General features: G+C 38.9%; 1 protein-coding gene across 1 annotated transcript in view; it reads right to left on the bottom strand.

The window, feature by feature from the left end:
* The window catches only part of MRPS35 (mitochondrial ribosomal protein S35), a 49,292-nt gene that overhangs the window by 12,357 nt on the left and 16,207 nt on the right, over window positions 1–20,728 (bottom strand). The window contains exons 5-7 of the mRNA XM_066368872.1: window positions 15,234–15,373; window positions 5,181–5,290; window positions 2,241–2,310 (exon numbers count right to left, since the gene is read on the bottom strand). Coding sequence (XP_066224969.1) covers window positions 2,241–2,310; window positions 5,181–5,290; window positions 15,234–15,373 — 320 coding nt within the window. The remainder of the gene's footprint in view (window positions 1–2,240; window positions 2,311–5,180; window positions 5,291–15,233; window positions 15,374–20,728) is intronic.

The raw sequence follows: 20,728 nt of genomic DNA, 5'->3' as shown, positions 1-20,728 counted from the left end.
TAAGAGACACAAAATTGGTTGGCTGTTATTGTTTAGTATTAACTCTTTCAGTGTCAGTCACAGCTCTGTAGCTCATACAGCCATGTTGTTGGCTAGAAAGGGAATGAATTTAACTGCCTTAAGCCAAAAGCATTCAAAAATCAACTGACAGGAAAGAGAGATTAACTACTACCATGTTGCTCCCGGAAGACAGGAGACAGGAACTAAAACATCCAGATCAGAAGACCTCAAAAGAAGAGAAGAGCTACCAGCTACTTTTCTTCACTAACCCCATGACAATGTTTAATTTTCTTTTATTTCCACTCACCCTTCTGTGATACAACTGTTTTATCAATATCAATGAAATGACGTGAACAGTTTAGAGGAGGGCTGCATATATTCACAGAATTTCAACATCTCAGGGATGAAAGGAGGCTCCAATGCCATTTAATGCAACTATACTGCTCACAAAAATTAGGGGATATTTTGAAATAAATATAAAGCGATAAAAAAAACATTTGATTTTTTTTTATTAACAAGAATATCAGAAAAGCAAACAAGTCAAATAAAGTTGTTCGATTATGCAAATGAGATGCAAAACCTTTTATTTCATTGGTGAAATGCACTGTACAAAAGGCTGAAAGTACTGGAGGGCACATTCCCTGATCCCCTAATTCTTGTGAGTGGTGTATTTATCTAAGTAGTGCCTTTTACAACATCCCCAATGAAGTAGGAACATTTTCTAGTATTAAAGTAAGCCATTTCATCTGTAGATAACTCTTAGAAAGTTTTTACTCAGTGAACTGAAGTCCATCTCACTACTGCTTCTACCTGTTGTATCCCTTCAAGTCATGAAAAACAAATCTCACCTCTTCCACACAAAGCCCTCTGAACATCTAAAGAGACTGACTCTTTATCCAGCCATTTGTGCTCTTTCACACGCTGCCAATATGAAATGCTACCGAGACCCAGGCCTATGTTGGGCAAGCTTCAAAAAATTTAATTTGTATGCATATCTAAGATTATTTTAATTTAAAAAATACAATTTTAAACTGAGTTACCTAAACACGTTATCAATTTCATTTTAACGTGAAGGGAGGCAGAGAGAAAGACTGCCACATGTGCCCTTACCGGGATCTACCTGGCAAGCCCACTAGGGGCCATTGCTCCGTTGAAACCAGAGCCATCTTTAGCACCTAAGGTGGAGGCCATGATGCCATCCTCATCACCCGAGGCCAACTCACTCAAGCTACTCAAGCCATGGCTGTGGGAATGGAAGACAGAGAGAAAGAGAGAGAAAGAGAAAGGGGGGCAAGGTGGAGAAGCATATGGTCACCTCTACTGTGTGCCCTGACCAGAATTGAATCGGGGACATCCACGCACCCAGCCAACACTAAGGCTACTGGCCAGGGCCACATTACCAACTTTAAAGCATAGCAATATCATCCTTACACATTTGTATGCATATAGACACAAGACTATAAATACTATTTGAATAATTAATTGCGCTTAACTGTCTTTAATGTATACTAGAGAAATATTTACACAAAAGGCTAAGCAAGTGTTAGTAAAATTTTAAAATACCTTTCTATGAAGTTCTGGAGCTTCATTCTGCACTTTATTTAAATAACAGGGTGAATTACAAATCTCAAATTGTACAGATGTCAGCTTTCTCTCTTTCCCCACTCCCTTCTCTCCCCAGAGCACATGCTTTCTGAAGCATGCCCAATCCATTCTCCCCAGGCCTGTATATTCTTTCTCATTCCTATGCTCCAAGGGCCCTTCTCCTGCCTCTGTAACTTGTTTGCTGAGCCCACGAAGCTCAGCTGACTCACTTCTTCCACATCTCACTTCTTCTACCTCTGTAACTTTCTAAATAAATGTCTGCTTGTATTCGAAAAAAAAAAAAAGTTATACAGATCATTATCCTTCCATAACTTTGACAACTTTCAGCCAAAGTCAAACTGACAAACAAAAAGTTAAAAATTCTAAATTTTCCAACCAAAGTCAGAAACTCTGAATTTTAAAGGCATTTTCATCTGATTTCTATAACATCCTGAAATTAACTGCATAATCTATTTCAAGATCCTCACTTTTGATGTCAGTAGAAGCTTTCTATAACATTTCATATATCCTAAGTGCATCCAGTGGTTCATTAAACATGCAACTGAGTACTTGCCACACAGATTGTTTGGAAAGGTTAAAACATCATTGGAATTTACATTAACAAAATGATTAAACATTGATATATAATCACTTACCCAAGACTCGTGGTATAAAACTGTTAGCAGATACATTGCATAATCATAATTCTGTCTCTTTAAAGGGCACCTTCAAAAGAGAGAGGGAGAAAGTAAAAATTCTAAAAATTTAAGACACAGAATTATTTGCAAAATATACAAATACTAAATACAATGGATAATTTATATTCAGGTATTCCTCATCTGCTTTAGGAAAATTCTGTTCTTAGAATAAGGATAGTCTACTATGTAAAAATTTTTTTTATAATTTTATTTAGAATATCGCTTTGCTTTTATAACTAACTGTATCTGATAATAGCTTTATGGTATTTTTTTAACTGAATATATTGGGTTGACACTGGTTAAAAATTTATGTATACAGGTTTCAAGTGCACAATTCTACAACACATTTTCCATACATTATATTTTGTGTGTTCACACCACCCCCCAAGTCAAGTCTCCGACCATCAGCTTTGGTCCATGACTGTGGACCAAAATGACTGTGTCCAATCCAAGTGCCCTTCATGATCTCAGAACTAAGAGTCTGTTGGAGTGTGAGCATATGTTGAGTTCATTTAAAAAATAGAGCTAGACCAATCTTAGATGATAACCTAAATGTTCACCTTGATTTTTCCAGAGTCAATTCTTTTTAAAATGAGCTACACTATAAAATGATGTATTGCTGCTGTTGTCTTTAAAATAGAATGACTGCCTGACCAGGCGGTGGCGCAGTGGATAGAGCGCCAAACTGGGATGCAGAGGACCAAGGTTCGAGACCCCGAGGTCACCAGCTTGAGCGCGGGCTCATCTGGTTTGAGCAAAAAGCTCACCAGCTTGGACTGAAGGTCGCTGGCTCGAGCAAGGGGTTCCTCGGTCTGCTGTAGCCCCACGGTCAAGGCACATATGAGAACGCAATCAATGAAGAACTAAGGTGTCTCAACGAAAAACTGATGACTGATGCTTCTCATCTCTCTCCATTCCTGTCTGTCCCTATCTATTCCTGTCTCTGACTCTCTCCTGTCTCTGTAAAGAAATAAAAACTAACTAACTAACTAAATAAATGCTAACAAGTACCACCTGTTTAAAAAATAAATAAATAAAATAAAATAGAATGACCTAACATTAGAAATCAATTACTTCCAATGTCAATATACAGTAAAACCATACGATAAATGACTTTAACTATAGTTTGTTTATTCTATACTTAAGTTTAAGAGTTCTCTAAATAGTTGTTACCATAAAACTCATACAAAGACTGACACTTGTAAACTTAAAAAACCCACATTATCAGATACTTATAAAATTTCAAACAATAACATTTAAAATGTATATTTTAAGTTGCGCTAACCAAAAACATTTTACATCTCCTAAAAAAAAATAGCAAAAAGAATTTTACTAATATATTTCAAATCTATTTTCTCTCTAACTAAGTAATAATCTTTCTCCACCTCCACACTGTTGTCCTCTCGTGCGTGTCATGCCCATTTCTTTCCACCACACCGTAGGATGCAAACCTCTCTGATGATGACTTCTCCACATGCTCTGAAACTGACAGGGAGGGAAGGAGGGTATCTATCTATCCATTTGCTTTTCTCTAAAGAGAGGTATTTATTTATTTATTTATTTATTTATTTATTTATTTATTTATTTATTTATTTATTTTAGTGAGTGAAAAAGAGAGACAAAGACAGGAAGGAAGACAGATGAGAAGCATCAACTCATAGTTGCTTCACTTTAGTTGTTCACAGGTTGCTTTTCATGTGCCTTGATTGGGGGGGGGGGGCTCCAGCTGAGCCAGTGACACCTTCCTCAAATCAAGGACCTTGGGCTCAAGCCAGCAACCATGGGTCATGTCTATGATCCTGTCTCAAGCCAGCAACCCTACACTCAAGCTAGTGAGCCTGCGCTGAAGCTGGTGACCTCGGGGTTTCGAACCTGGGTCCTCAGTGTCCCAGGCTGACAATTCATCCACTGTGCTACTACCTGGTCAGATATATTTTTTAAACATAACTTGGAAACAACCAAAGTATAATTCTAGGAATAAAATAACCAGTCGGTAAAAACCAATAACCTTTCTTTATCTCAGATGACCTAATTTATAAATTCATACAAGATAAATCTTTTACGGCTTTTATGAACTTCTATGCTCGCACTTAAATTCTGCTTATTTGCATAAGTACCTTAATAAATTAAATTTGCAGTTAATTTAATAATTTTAATTGTGAGCTATAAAATTTTTATACACTGTGACTTTGTAAAAGCCTGTTTAAGGTGCCAGCCAGTTGGCTCAGTGGTTGAACATTGGGCCCAGCATGTGGATGTCCCCAGGTTCAGGTTCAATTCCTGGTCAAGGCACACAGCAGAAGCAATCATCTGCTTCTCCATCCCTCTATCTCCCTTTCTCTCTCTCTCTCTCTCTCTCTCTCTTCCCTCCTACAACCATGGCTTGATTGGCCCCCAGCCAAGGAGGCCCTGAGGATGGCTATGGAGCCTCCGCCTCCGGTGCTAAAAATAGCTCAGTTGCCAAGCAACTTCCATATATGAGCAAAGCATCCCAGTAAGGGGTTTGCAGGGTGGATCCCAGTCAGGGTACATGCAGGAGTCTGTCTCTCTGCCTCCCCTCCTCTCACTTAATTAAAAAAAAAAAAGCCTGTTTAAGCATTAATTACTAGCAAGTCATACTTGTATTTTCCTCTAACATCTTTCCTGAGTTTTATATACATGATATATTAAAATAAAAGATTAAAAATCACAACAATAATTTAACTCATCAAGGCCAGCCTCTCCATGTATATAAAGATCACAGCAACAATAGACTAGTATGAGGATATCAGAAATATAAATCAGACTTCTTTTGACATATAAAGTTAATGTAAGTTGATATCCTTTAAAGGACTGGCAGGGGACTGGAGGACAATAAAGCAACACACATAGCTGATGGGCTGAATTTTTCTTTCTTACCTATCTGTTTTGATGGTAAGTACATCTGTGGTCTTGCAGTATCGCTCTCCTACAAGTTTAATAAGTTTCTTCTTTGCATGATCATCTAAATTCAGGCTAGAAAGTTTAACCTTAAAAATACAAGAAAAAAAATTACTTGAAAAAGATTACTTCATATACTTTAATGAAAAAACAGTAATATTATTTAGATTAACATTAAAATGAGCAAAAGGAAACCTTTTCAAACTCCCTTCTAGCTAGAGTTGGCAATTAGTGTCCATTATGAGGTCTGATCCAACTCATGGAAATACAGTGGGGAGCAAACGGGCGCTCTTTCAAAGTTCCAGGCTATGTCTGCTGAATACATTCAGGAAATGCTGAGTTAACTTGGGTTCTTAGAGCAGGATTTCTTGAAGGAAGTAATACACAAATAAACATTTTGAAATTTCAAGATTCAAGGTTGCTATGTAATGATTCCCAAATTTAGTTGACCCCAAATTCCGCTTTTATGGGACAGTTTATGGAACTAGTCTTCCTTAAAACATATTTTGAGAAGTGACAGACTGAATGAACACACTTCTTAATTTGCAGAGAATTATGGCATGTATGAAGGCATTACCTAGAGATGAACAGGCTTGAAACAGAGAAACAAGTTAGACACTAGAATACAGTTAAATAAGGTAAACCAGACTATTTTTCCACGGAGAGCATTAAGAATAAGAAAGTCATAACTGCACTGAGAAGAAAAAGGCTAAATAAGATTTTGAAGCCCCATCCATTTTTCCTCTCTAGTTTCAACAGCCCTGCACTTCCCTCAAGATACCACAGCGGGAGAACTGACTTATTTTTCCATTTTTCCCACTCGACAGCAAACTCTTGAGCAGAGGTCCCCAAACTTTTTACACAGGGGCCAGCTCACTGTTCCTCAGACCGTTGGAGGGCCGGACCATAAAAAAAAAACTATGAACAAATCCCTATGCACACTGCACATATCTTATTTTAAAGTAAAAAAACAAAACGGGAACAAATACAATACTTAAAATAAAGAACAAGTAAATTTAAATCAACCAACTGACCAGTATTTCAATGGGAACTATGCTCCTCTCACTGACCACCCATGAAAGGGGTGCCCCTTCCGGAAGTGCGGTGGGGGCCAGATAAATGGCCTAAGGGGGCCACATGCGGCCCGCAGGCCGTAGTTTGGGGACCCCTGCTCTTGAGGGTAACAATGATGTCTTTCTTGTTTTTGGCAATGGCCAAACACTTAAAAAGCATGCAACACATATTTGCTAGACAAATACATAAGGGAAAACAAGGGAGGATATATATATTTTTAAGGACTGCAAATTTTTATTTGAACTAGAAAAAACAGAAAACAAATACATAAATATAAATGCACTCTTAAGTAATATTACTAGTGAGAACACTATTAAATATCAATCCAATAGAATGCTTATATGTTGAAGACAATATGAATTATGATAGTCACCTGGAGAGAATATGTACAACAACCAGCTTATCAGTTTCATGGATAAAATAAGCAACTTTATGGTACCTCAAGATTATTAACAATATGGAGAATTATTTATAAGAAAATCATAAAATGTACCTACATTATGATCATGATTATGAAAATATGAAAATATATGCATATATATCAGTAGAAACAAATAGTTTTTACATTAGGATAGTGAGAATGTAAAATTTTTTTCCTTTTAAAATACCTTTCAATGAAATCATGATGCTTAAAAATAAATTTTAAAATTTATCATTTAAAAATTTAAGTGTTGTAGCTTTCTATAAGAGAAGTAGTCCAAAAACAGCAGCAATGTTGATTATTATCGTAACAACTACTTTAAAACTTGTGTTCACATTAACATTTTAATGTTCAAAAATTATACAGAGTTTATGCCACGAACTCATAAATATTTCAGACACAGCTGTGTGGTGCTCTCACGCCACCTGCTAGCACTCAAACGCACTGCAAAACTGCAGTCTTTAACCTAGATAATTATCTGAATTTGAAGTTTAGTGGCATTCATCATCATTCCTTTTCCTAAATTCAAAAGAATCCTTAGGCTTCTGCTATATTTTAAAGAGTCAATATTGTACTATTAACATTATCCCCAAAACAATGTTGACATTTCAAATCATTAGGAGGTTGTAGTTATTACCTACATGTCTCTTCAAATGTTCATATTTAAAAGTTATATAAATTGAGCAATGTGTGAAATATTTTCTCTATTGAAAGTATAGTGCAGAATTAAATAACCTGAGTATTAAACTTCAGAGAAGAATTGGGTTTGATTTCTATATTTGCTACTTGCTGGCTAATTGACCTTAAGTGACTCATTCAATCTTCCTTTCTGTTTCCTGATTTATAAAAAGAAAGGATCCACAGAATTTTTTTTTCAGAAATAAATTACATTAAATAGAAAAAAGCATTTTTAAAATTTTATTTATTTATTTAAATTTAAGTGAGAGGAGGGGAGATAGAGAGACTCCCACATGCACCCCGACCGGGATCTACCCAGCTGCCCCTGTCTGGGGCCGATGCTCTTTCCATGTGGGGCTAAGCTCACAGCTGAGCTATTTTTAGCACCTGAGGCAGAGGTTCCAAGGAGCTATCTTCGGCACCCGGGGCTAATGTGCTCGAATCAATCGAGCAACAGCTAGAAGAGGGGAAGAGAGAGAAAAATCAGGGAGTGGGAGGAGAGAAAAGCAGATGACCACTTCTTCTGTGTGCCCTGACTGGGGATCGAACTCGGAACATCCACACGCCAGGTTGACACTCTACACTGAACCAACTGGCCAGAGCTGAAAAAAGCATTTTTAAAGTAAAGTTCTATACAAATATTAAGTCAGATTTAATTCTGAACTACTTTTAGACTATAAAGAAAAATGTACCATCTTTCTATGAATTAAAAAATTTAAGTATCTCTAAATAGTATTTTATAACATTTGATGATCTTTACAATGTGGCCTAAATCATGTCTGGAACTCTACGACACATTCAGGACACGACACTGAGCCTCAATAGTAGCAGACAGAGTGAAAGGAACCCAGAAGGAACGATGTGAGTCAGGAGGAAAGGACACGAGGGAGCAATGAAGGTATTATGTGGTGGCACGAGACAACAAGGAGACAGGACGGGATGATAGCATTATATGGTGATACTGGTGGCATATTTCAAATAAAGCAATGAGGTTATTCTTAAGTGAAATAAAACAAGCAAACTTAAAACTGGAAGGGACTAAGCCCACAAAAAGTAAGGTGAAATCTAGGTTTCCTGACTGAGTTCAGAGATTCTTTTATTATATAACACTGAGCTCAACAACTGTTTATTGTTGTTGTCATCAAAAAGAGGTAACATTTGGCCCTGGCTGGTTGGCTCAGTGGTAGAGCGTCAGCCTAGCGTGCAAAAGTCCTGGGTTCGATTCCCGGCCAGGGCACACAGGAGAGGCGCTCATCTGCTTCTCCACCCCTCCCCCTCTCCTTCCTCTTTGTCTCTCTCTTCCCCTCCCGCAGCCAAGGCTCCATTGGAGCAAAGTTGGCCCAGGCGCTGAGGATGGCTCTGTGGCCTCTGCCTCAGGCGCTAGAATGGCTCTGGTTGCAACAGAGCGATGCCCCAGATGGGCAGAGCATCGCCCCCTGGTGGGTGTGCCGGGTGGATCCCGGTGGGGCGCATGCAGGAGTCTGTCTGATTGCCTCCCCGTTTCCAACTTCAGGGGGAAAAAAAAAAGAGGCAACATTTATTAAGCTCTTAAAATGTATCAGGTATTATCACTACATGGGCACTTTATATTAACCTATCAGTAGAATGATGTGAGCAGAGTAGAATTTTAAGTTCTTTTTCTTTTTTCTTTTTGCTTATCTAGACTTTCTAAAATTTATATAGTAAACACTACTGTCTTCAGTAATTATAAAATATTTTTGATCTCTCTAAAATATAGTGCTATGACATTTAAATTACTCTATGGAATATAAAAAGGTTAAAAAGCTTTATAAATTCATTTCATAAAGATACACAACCTTGATACCAAAACCTAGCAAAAAAAAATTACAAATCACAGCCGTATCAGTAAAAAAATTTCTGGAAATTAAAGTTTGTCTCTTTGTTAGCATACAATGTAAGAAATGATTGCAGAGATTTTTAACAGGTCTTGCTATACTTAGAATGCCCTGATTTAAAATGCAGGCTGCATAATATACAAAAACTGATTTTCTGAGGGTCCTGGAAGGCACCTCAAAAAAGTGGGCAGTCATTCTCCATGACAGATGCATCCAGAGCACATCAGTCAGGGTTTCCTGGAGAAATACTGGTTGTAGGACTAGGACAGGGAACATATAAGAGGAGCTGAAACACTCTGTGGTGCCAGAAAAACAAAGTAGTATTTAAAAAACAAACGATGGGAGATGGCAAAGGAAGGGAGAAGCCTAATCAGAGAGCTGCCAATGGCCAAAACCAGAATAATTTGAGCAACAAAATTAATTATGTATTACTGGGTTATAACCCAAAGGACAAAATAGCCATAGTCCATGCTGATATAAATGAATGAATAAAGAAGTAAATGGAAAATAGGCAAATCTCCGACACAGAAGAATTCCAAATACTTTATGTGTTCCAAATAATTTGTGATATTTTTCCCTCAAGAGAGTGCAATTCAACTCCCAACTCTATAAGTGTGGACTGTGCAGAGTGACTTCCTTTAAGAGTACAGTATAGAAAGGAAGGAAAGAAAGAGTAATTTCATAGTGGATAAAACCGGTAAACACTACCTCAGCGAAATGACCTCGGCTGAGACATGGCAGCAGCCTACATACCCTTGCTATGGTGTGATGAGCACAGCACTTTATTTCTGAGGTTTTCCTCCCCAAAACACACATCAGTCTAACCAGGCGAAAAACTTAATAAACATAAATGGAAGATCATTCCAGAAAAATATATAACCAGTATTTTTCAAAACTGTCAAAAGTCATTAAAAACAAGAAAATTCTGAGAAACCATTCCAGCCAAAAGGAGACACAATAACTAAATGCAATGTGGTATCCTCAACGGGATTGTGCTTACAAAGACACCACCAAGGATATAAGGTGAAAATTCATGGAATGGGAGAAAATATCTGCAAGATATATATCTGATAAGGAACTGGTATCCAGAATATGTAAACAACACAACTGAACAATGAAAACATAAATTACCCAATTAAAAAATGGGTAAAGGATTTAAATAGACATTTCTCCAGAGAAGATATACAAATGGTCAAGAAAAAAATGCTTAACATCATTAATCATTAGGGAAATGCAAACCAAAATCATAGTAAGATACCACTTAACACCAATTAGAATAGCAAAACCTAAAAGAAGGTCTGGCAATAACAATCTCTGGTGAGGACATGGAGGAGCTGGAACCCTCAAACATTTTCAATGACATTTGACAATAGTGCAGCCACTTTGTAAATCAGGTTGGCAGTTCCTCACAATGTCACACATGCAGTTCCATATGACCCAGTAATTCTACCCAAAAGAACTGAAAACAAATGTCCATATAAACATGTACATGAATGTTCATGGCAGCATTATTCCCAATAGCCAAAAAGTGAAAACAATCCAAATGTCTATCAAATGATGAATGGATAATAAAAATATGCTACATTCATAAAATAGATTTAGCAATAAAAAGTAATGAAGAACTGATACATGCTACAACAGATGATACACTGAAAGCATTACACTGAGAGTATTCGTGCTTCATGCTTCATTTATATGAAATTGCAAGAATAAGCAAATCCACCAAGACAGAAAGTAGATTACTAGTAGCTGACAAGGGTTTGAGGGTGGAGAAAAGGGGGGATACTGAGGAGTGACTGATAATGGATGTGGGGTTTCTTTTGATGGTGATGAAAATTTCTGGAGTTAGGCAGTGGTGATGGTTGCACAACTCTCTGAATATACTCAAAAACACTGAGTTGTACACTTTAAAAGGGTGAATTCTATAGCGTGTGAATTATATATCAATAAAGCTGTTATTAAAAAGAAAAAATGAGCAAGAGAAATCAATACACCATCAAAATGGGCAAGTGACCAAAAAGAAAGCATCTTGCAAAGGAATAAATTCTCACCTTAATTAGAATTCGAAGACACAAATTTCAAATATAAGATAGTGTTTTACCTATAAAATTGATAGGTAATAATCTCTAGGTTGGTGAGGGTACAGAAAAACAAGCTTTCTCACAACCTCTGGTATTGTATTTGTGACATTTCCTGCAGGGATTTACAATATATAAGCAAAAAAATTTTATAATATATACCAAAGAAACAGAAAGCTTTAAGGTCCTGTAATATGGATTATTTATTTATTTATTTAAGTCACATTTTTATGTCCCACCTATGTATGGAATCATATAGTTCTTAGTTTTTTCTGATTTACTTATTTCGCTCAGTATATGTTATCAAGGTCTATCCATGTAGTTGTAAATGATCCGATGTCATCATTTCTTATAGCTGAGTAGTATTCCATAGTATATATGTACCAAAGCTTTTTAATCCACTCGTCCACTGACGGACACTTGGGCTGTTTCCAGATCTTCGCTATTATGAATAATGCTGCCATAAACATGGGGGTGCATTTCTTTTTAAACAGTGCTATGTTGTTCTTGGGGTATATTCCTAACAGTGGGATAGCTGGGTCTAAAGGCAGTTTGATTTTTAATTTCTTGAGGAATCTCGATACTGTTTTCCACAGTGACTGCACCAGTCTGCATTCCCACCAGCGGTGCAGGAGGGTTCCCTTTTCTCCACATCCTCGCCAGCACTTAATTCTGTGTTGTTTTGTTGATGAGCACCATTTTAAACTGGTGTGAGATGATATCTCATTGTGGTTTTAATTTGCATTTCTCTAATGATTAGTGATGTTGAGCATTTTTTCATATGCCTATTGGCCATCTGTATGTCCTCTTTGGAGAAGTGTCTACTCATTTCTTTCGCCCATTCTTTGATTGGATTGTTTGTCTTCCTGGAATTAAGTTTTACAAGATCTTTATAAATTTTGGTTATTAACCCCTTATCAGACGCATTGTCAAATATATTCTCCCATTGTGTAGTTTGTCTTTTTATTCTGTTCTTATTGTCTTTAGCTGTGCAAAAGCTTTTTAGTTTGATATAGTCCCATTTGTTTATCCTGTCTTTTATTTCACTTGCCCATGGAGATAAATCGGCAAATAGATTGCTGCGAGAGATGTCAGAGAGCTTACTGCGTATGTTTTCTTCTAAGATGCTTATGGTTTTACGGCTTACATTTAAGTCTTTTATCCATTTTGAGTTTATTTTTGTGAATGGTGTAAGTTGGTGGTCTAGTTTCATTTTTTTGCAGGTAGCTGCCCAATTTTCCCAACACCATTTGTTGAAGAGGCTGTCTTTAGTCCATTGTATGCTCTTACCTCCTTTGTCAAATATCAGTTGTCCATAAAAGTGTGGGTTTATTTCTGGGTTCTCAGTTCTATTCCATTGATCTATACGCCTGTTCTTATGCCAGTACCAGGCTGTTCTGAGTACAATGGCCTTGTAGTATAACTTGATATCCGGAAGTGCGATACCTCCCACTTTATTCTTCCTTTTCAAGATTGCTGAGGCTATTCGTGTTCTTTTTTGGTTCCATATAAATTTTTGTAATATGTGATCTATATCTTTGAAGTATGTCATTGGTATTTTAATCGGTATTGCATTGAATTTATAAATTGCTTTGGGTAATGTAGACATTTTAATGATGTTTATTCTTCCAAATCATGAGCACGGTATATGCTTCCACTTGTTTGTATCTTCCTTGATTTCTTTTATCAATGTTTTATAATTTTCCAAGTACAAGTCTTTAATCTCCCTGGTTAAATTTATTCCTAGGTACTTTATTTTTTTGGTTGCAATGGTAAAGGGGATTGCTTCCTTAATTTCTCTTTCTGACAGTTCATTGTTAGTGTATAAAAATGCCTCTGATTTCTGAGTATTAATTTTATATCCTGCCACCTTGCTGAATTCATTTATCAGGTCCAGTAGTTTTTTGACTGAGACTTTAGGGTTTTCTGTATACAATATCATATCATCTGCAAATAATTGATAGTTTTACTTCTTTTCCAATTTGGATGCCTTTTATTTCTTTTTCTTGTCTGATTGCTGTGGCTAGGACTTCCAGAACTATGTTGAATCAGAGTGGTGAAAGGGGGCACCCCTGCCTTGTTCCTGATCTTAAGGGGATTGCTTTTAATTTTTGCCCATTGAGTATGATGTTGGCTGTGGGTTTCTCATAGATGGCTTTTATCATGTTGAGGTATGTTCCCTGTATTCCCACTTTGCTGAGAGTTTTGAACATGAATGGGTGCTGGATTTTATCAAATGCTTTTTCTGCATCTATTGAAATTATCATGTGGTTTTTCTCCTTCCTTTAGTTTATGTGATGAATCACATCGATTGATTTGCGAATATTGTACCAGCCTTGCCTCCCAAGAATAAATCCCACTTGATCATGGTGTATGATTTTTTTCATATATTGCTGGATCCAGTTTGCTAATATTTTGTTGAGGATTTTAGCATCTAAATTCATCAGGGATATTGACCTATAATTTTCTTTCTTTGTGTTGTCTTTGCCTGGTTTTGGAATCAGAATTATACTCGCCTCATGAAAGGAGCTTGGAAGTCTTCCTTCCTCTTGAATTTTTTGAAATAGCTTGAGAAGGATAGGAGTTAGTTCTTCTTTGAATATATGGATAATTTAAATACATTCTGATAGAACTACGTTATGAAAGTATTTGTTTATATCTCCCACTTCAGTCTCAGAAAAGGGCCATGTCTGATGGATTAGCATTGCGCCCCGGCCTCAGACACTGTCTTGGCACACAACAGACATTTTTATACATGCCATGTGATGCAGCTGTTAATATAATATTAAAGTATGTTTAATATCTTTAGGAAATTTTTACTTCCTATTACTAAATGTAAAATAGAAAACAATCAAATATAGTATCCCATTAATATACAAAAGGTTGACTGCACGCATACTAACTTTTTTTTTTAAGTTAAAGGCGGGGAGATAAGACTCCTGTCCTGTATGTGTCCTGACCAGGATTCCACCTGGAAACCCCATATGGGGTCAATGCTCTGCCTATCTGTAGCTGCTGGCAACCGAGTTATTTTTAGTGTCTGAGGCAGAAGCTCCATGGAGCCATCCTCAAGGCCCAGGGCCAACATGATTGAATCAACTGAGCCATGGCTGCGGGAGATGAAGAGAGAGATAGAGAAAGAGACAGAAGGAGTAGGTGTGGAGAAGCAGATGGTCACCTCTTCTGTGTGCCCTGACCAGGAATTGAACCCGGGACTTCCACATGCTGGTTGACACTCTACTGCTGAACCAACCGGCCAGGGCACATATATACTAAATTGAGCTCCTACAGCTAATACTGGTTATGTATGAGTAGTGGAATTATAGGTAACTTTATTTTATACTTTAAAATATTTTTATATTGTCTAAATTTTCTGTAATAAATGTTATTTGTTTTATAATACATACAAAATTCTATTTTTAAGTAATACATTATAATAAATTTTTAAAAAATGTATAGCTTATTTGAGCCAAACTGATGACATATGCTGTGAAGCAAGATCTCAAATGCTCTCAATAATTCTTATTTTTTTTAAAAATATCTCGGCCCTGGCCAGTTGGCTCAATGGTAGAGCATCGGCCTGGAGTGCGGAAATCCCGGGTTCGATTCCCGGCCAGGGCACATAGGAGAAGCGCCCATCTGCTTCTCCACCCCTCCCCCTTCTCCTTCCTCTCTGTCTCTCTCTTCCCCTCCCGCAGCCAAGGCTCCATTGGAGCAAAGATGGCCCAGGCGCTGGGGATGGCTCCATGGCCTCTGCCTCAGGCGCTAGAATGGCTCTGGTCGCAACAGAGCAACACCCCGGATGGGCAGAGCATCACCCCCTGGTGGACATGCCAGGTGGATCCCAGTCGAGCGCATGTGGGAGTCTGTCTGACTGCCTCCCCGTTTCCAGCTTCAGAAAAATACAAAAAAAAAAAATTCTTACCCTTAAAGTGACTGCTCGTGCTTTGGGGTTTCGAATAGATGGTCCTGATGAAACATAATCAGCTGTGTCAATTTCAACTGGAAAATGCTTCTCACATTTTTCATCACTGTCTAGTGCAGCTGGCCACTCAGTGCAGAAATCTGAGAATTTTAAAAAAATTACCTTAATTACAATATTGCAAGTAAATACTCATTGTAATGTATGCTACCAGACAAAATGGAATTACTGAGAGACTATTCTCAGTTTACACGGAATGGAAGAGCAGATTCTGCTCTGTACTTCACAGACTGATCATGAACCTTCATCCCTTTTCTTCTTAGGTGAATCCTATTAGGGAATTTCATTAAGAAAATTTGAATAGTTCAGGTTTGGTGAAGAGCAGTAAGTTCAATTAAAACAACTGTGACTTGGCCCTGGCCGGTTGGCTCAGTGGTAGAGCATCGGCCTGGCGTGTGGAAGTCCCGGGTTTGATTCCCGGCCAGGGCACACAGGAGAGGCACCCATCTGCTTCTCCACCCCTCCCCCTCTCCTTCCTCTCTGTCTCTCTCTTCCCCTCCCGCAGCCGAGGCTCCATTGGAGCAAAAGATGGCCCGGGTGCTGGAGATAGCTCCTTGGCCTCTGCCTCAGGCGCTAGAGTGGCTCTGGTCGCAACAGAGCGATGCCCCGGATGGGCAGAGCATCGTCCCCCTGGTGGGCATGCTGGGTGGATCCCGGTTGGGCGCATGCGGGAGTCTGTCTGACTGCCTCCCTGTTTCCAGCTTCAGAGAAATACAAAAAAAACCCAACTGTGACTTGACGAAAGCTTTTTGTGGCTTTGCACATACCTGTTATGGGGCAGTTTAATTCCTCCTCACTGACTAAAACCAAACAGTCCATGGTGCCCAGACCATTACAGCTTTTGAAAGGGCAACAGATAATATTATTCACTCCCAAATGAAGGTTACTAAAGATTAGCTGATGGAAATTGAAAGCTCTGAAAAAGCTCCAAGACAACACTGAGATGTAGTCAGCTGTCTTGCAGAAACTGAGTGGAACAGGGCTCAAGATGAAACAGGTACAAAAGCCTAGAGCATCCTTAAATGGGTCCATTATAGTAATTCATGTTTCTTCTATGTGGCTTCTGAGCCACCAGGGCTAACTGTTAGGAGGTACAGATCTGTTCTCATATTCAGACAAGACAGTTATCCTACAGAGAAGGTAGGACTGGACCTGAGACCTGAGCCACAATAGGAATAAAATGTAAGCAGTGGGAACATAGCCCACTATCTATCCCCACAGCAGAGGTGTAAACTCAGGCTTCAAATGGGGTTGGGGGTGTGGGCTTAGAAAGAAAAGAAATAGCTCCCAGCCTCACAGATATCAGCATTGAAGTATTCCACAGGTAGGGCGCTGATTTCATTTTGCCCTATTCCTATAGTTAGTGTGATAGAGGGCTCTCTGCTTGGGATGAAAACTTCCCTCAATGGAAATATCTTTCCTTAAATGGCCCCATTCTAAGAATAGCTAAAAGTAATTGGTTCCTTAGGTCAAACACTTTAGACCTCACAAATCCCTGCTTTCTCAAAAAAAGCAGGACTACTAGAGGGCTGGCCATAATCACAGGCAGACATCGAAGCTCTTCTAGGTGATGATGGTCAGTGAAAGGTACTTTGCCAATAACATTTTCCCCAAGCTCATAATTATCTTATAGTAGGCACTATATTTAGCTCCTCCCATTTAGGCTTTAATATCAGAGTCAGCAAAATGTCACTTTGGGTTATAGAGACTTTCCAAGATCTGGGACTAACTATGAGGTAGAATAGTAAAAAGCTAAGAAAACCCGTTGGCAAGTAGAATGGGGAAACTGAGACAGTCAGCCAAACAAACCAGCTGAGCAATTTACAGCCAGATACAGAAGGTCACCTCTCTAGAGGTAACATCTAGGCCTCAGTTGTATTTCAGCTCCAGGCCCAGAAAAGCGGCAAAACCAGGTGGTGGACGCTAGAATCAGTCGCAATTACTAATGACCCCTTGCCCTGGCACAATTAGTAGAGACCACGAACGACCCTGAAAGGGCACCCCTGTAAAGGCTAATGAATATTCTATTGCAATCTCCCCTATGACCTCCCCTAAACGCCCAGCCTGTAAAAACCCTCAAAACAAAGGACCCAGCGCGTAAACTTTTCTGGGAGCACACCAGTGCTTTTCCCTTCCCCCTTTTCCTCCCGGACACTGGGACACTTGTGCATTTCCTCAACTCTAAGGGTCCCCACAGGGGAGCAATGGGACAGTGGCAGCTCATCTTGGGCTAACCTGCTGTCTTCAAGGTCCCCTTTTCTCTGACTTCCCAGTGCAGGCTCGTTTCTTTCCCATAAGGTTTCTAGAGAGCCAGAAGAGCTCTGCCTAGACTCTCTCTCCTGTACCTTCTATTCTAGGCCCTTCCTTGTTTCACTGTCCCCAACTTTTATGTGGACTCGTGTTGTGAAATCTTTCCTAGGTGAAGTCAAGGACCCACACAGTACTAGCTAGCTGTCGGCAGACCCAAAGGGCCAGGTCCCCTTTCTGGTGACAACTACATGTTAGGAAACTAAGTGTACACAGCTCACACCATTCCCTAAACACCCTGTTTGGAGCTCTATGCTTGGACACCTGGGGATGAAAGAAATATCTTTGAAATTAAGAACATTTCAACATTTAAACAAAATGAACAGAGCAAGATTACTGAGGTAATTTCCTTCCCAGCATGGACTAATTCCAACATCCTGCACTATAAGATGCAACACTGCCAAGCACTTTATAAAACTAGTTTGGGGAATTTTATGAGTTCCTGGGTTTGTACTTTTTTTTAAGCTTTGAATAAGTAATTTCAATCACCAGATGATAATTACAGCCTTCACAGTAAATGACCTGATTACATGTTTAAAAGAATACAGCCAACTGGAAAGTACCAAATAGACCTCTATTAGCCTTTATTCATCTGATAGGTAGAGTAATGACTAGACTTCAGAAGACCTTGGATTTTACTTAACTTTTGCCACTGATTATTAAGATTTTGGTAAATTACCTAATTTTCCTGTGCTTCAGATTTTCCATCTGCAAGTTAGATATAAAATCTAAACTGACCTACTTTGAAAGAAAACTGAGAAGAAATATTTGAAAACGTTCTGAGTTATTTGGAAGATACAATCTAAATCCAGGAGCTGGCAGAAGTGTAAAGGCCAAATTAAAGAAAGATTAAAACAGTGTAAAATAGAATGCTACTCTTCTGAATGTGCTGTGTCAAAGCCTTACATTTAAAAACAATGAAACATGTTAGAAATATCTCATTACAACCACCAGTATCTATTACACAAATGCACATTTAAAACTAATGTTTAAAAGAAAAAGAATAGAATGTATCAGTGTAATATTTTGTCAATTGGCTTTACAAAGGATTCAAAAAGTGATACAAATGGAGCCCCAAATGGAGAACAAATCTGTCAGAGATCAGTGTCAGTCTAATACCAGGCACTAATGAATACAGAAACATATAATCTAATGACAGAAAAGCATTTTCATATCCCAAAACAGAAGACCATATAAATGAAAGGAGCCAGAAGAAATTTTCTTTCTTCCTTTATTTCAAAAATAAGATAATTATTTCTATTTTTCAAGACCTCTTTATCTCTTTTTCCTGACACTTTTTAATGGAAAACTCCTCCCAACAGCTAATCTTTCATCATAATCATGTTCACTATCCTATTTCTCTTTCCTGCATTATCAGGTTACCTGTAAAGTGTTCCTAAATTTCATTTTCTTTCCTGAAAAGCCTTATCAAGTGTATTAAGTATTTATATGTCAACTTAAAATCAGCATGAAATTCAGACTTGAACCAAAGATACTAACTCTTAAATTAAACACATTCAATCTCTAGTAACTGTGACCCTAAAACAATTCAAATTTGCTTATTCTGTAGTCCAATGCAAATGAGATCAGAAATTAAATTGGAATACGTACATATGATGAAAAAATACACAAAACCATAAGCACCTGACTTGTGGTGGCGTAGTGGATCAAGTGTTGACCTGGAATACTGAGGTCGCCGGTTCAAAAACCCAGGCTTTCTGGTCAAGGCACATATGGGAGTTGATGCTTCCTCTCCTCCCCCTTCTCTCTCTCTCTCTCTCCTTCTCTTCTTTTTTCCCCTCTCTCCTCTCTCTCTAAAAATAAATAAAATTTAAAAAATAAAAAGTGTTCTTTGCCCTTAGTTCCATGCATGAGAGAAAGAAAAATAGCAGGATAAATGAGTGAAATCTATGTTTATACCCAGGAATCAACAATAACTATTGTTCAAAATCAATAGATCCAAAACTAGAAGTATAATCATATTCAAGTGATTACTTTATACACGCACACATAAATACATACACACACATACTACATATAAAGTATATATAACATATATACTCTCTGTATATGTGTATACGTGTTAAATATTACATATACAGAGAACATATATAAATACTATGAACTCTCTGGAAGTTACTATAGACCTAAATAATGATTAAGAGAACACTTCTAGAATGAGGAGCCAGAGCGGGAAAGGAGAAGCATGAGACTATTACCTTTCTTTCTTTTTTTTTTTTTTTTTAATTTTCTGAAGCTGGAAACGGGGAGAGACAGTCAGACAGACTCCCACATGCGCCCAACCGGGATCCACCCGGCGCGCCCACCAGGGGCGATGCTCTGCCCACCAGGGGGCGATGCTCTGCCCCTCCGGGGCGTCACTCTGCCGCGACCAGAGCCACTCTAGCGCCTGGGGCAGAGGCCAAGGAGCCATCCCCAGCGCCCGGGCCATCTTTGCTCCAATGGAGCCTTGGCTGCGGGAGGGGAAGAGAGACACAGAGAGGAAGGAGGGAGGGTGGAGAAGCAAATGGGTGCTTCTCCTATGTGCCCTGGCCGGGAATCGAACCCGGGTCCCCCGCACGCCAGGCCGACGCTCTACCGCTGAGCCAACTGGCCAGGGCGAGACTATTACCTTTCATTACCAGCTCTTCTTTTTTTTTTGTCTGTTTTTTTTTTTTGTATTTTTCTGAAGTTGGAAACAGGGAGGCAGTCAGACAGACTCCCACATGCGCCCAACCGGGATTCACCCAGCATGCCCACCAGGGGGCGATGCTCTGCCCATCTGGGGCATTGCTCTGTTGCAACCAGAGCCATTCTAGCGCCTGAGGCAGAGGCCATGGAGCCATCCTCAGCGCCCGGGCCAACTTTTGCTCCAATGGAGCCTTGGCTGCGGGAGGGGAAGAGAGAGACTGAGAGGAAGGAGAGGGGGAGGGGTGGAGAAGCAGATGGGCGCTTCTCCTGTGTGCCCTGGCCGGGAATCAAACCCGGGACTCCTGCACGCCAGGCCAATGCTCTACCACTGAGCCAACCGCCCAGGGCCACCAGCTCTTCTATTTGATGTTATCACATGTATATATCACTTCAAATTTCTTCAAAATTTTAAACATCTTCAAGATAACTCCTCCCTGCGA

Source organism: Saccopteryx leptura, chromosome 2 (assembly GCF_036850995.1).
Source record: "Saccopteryx leptura isolate mSacLep1 chromosome 2, mSacLep1_pri_phased_curated, whole genome shotgun sequence".
Lineage (NCBI taxonomy): Eukaryota > Metazoa > Chordata > Mammalia > Chiroptera > Emballonuridae > Saccopteryx > Saccopteryx leptura.
The sequence above is the reverse complement of the archived record's forward strand: the minus strand, read 5'-3'. Positions and strand labels throughout refer to the sequence as shown.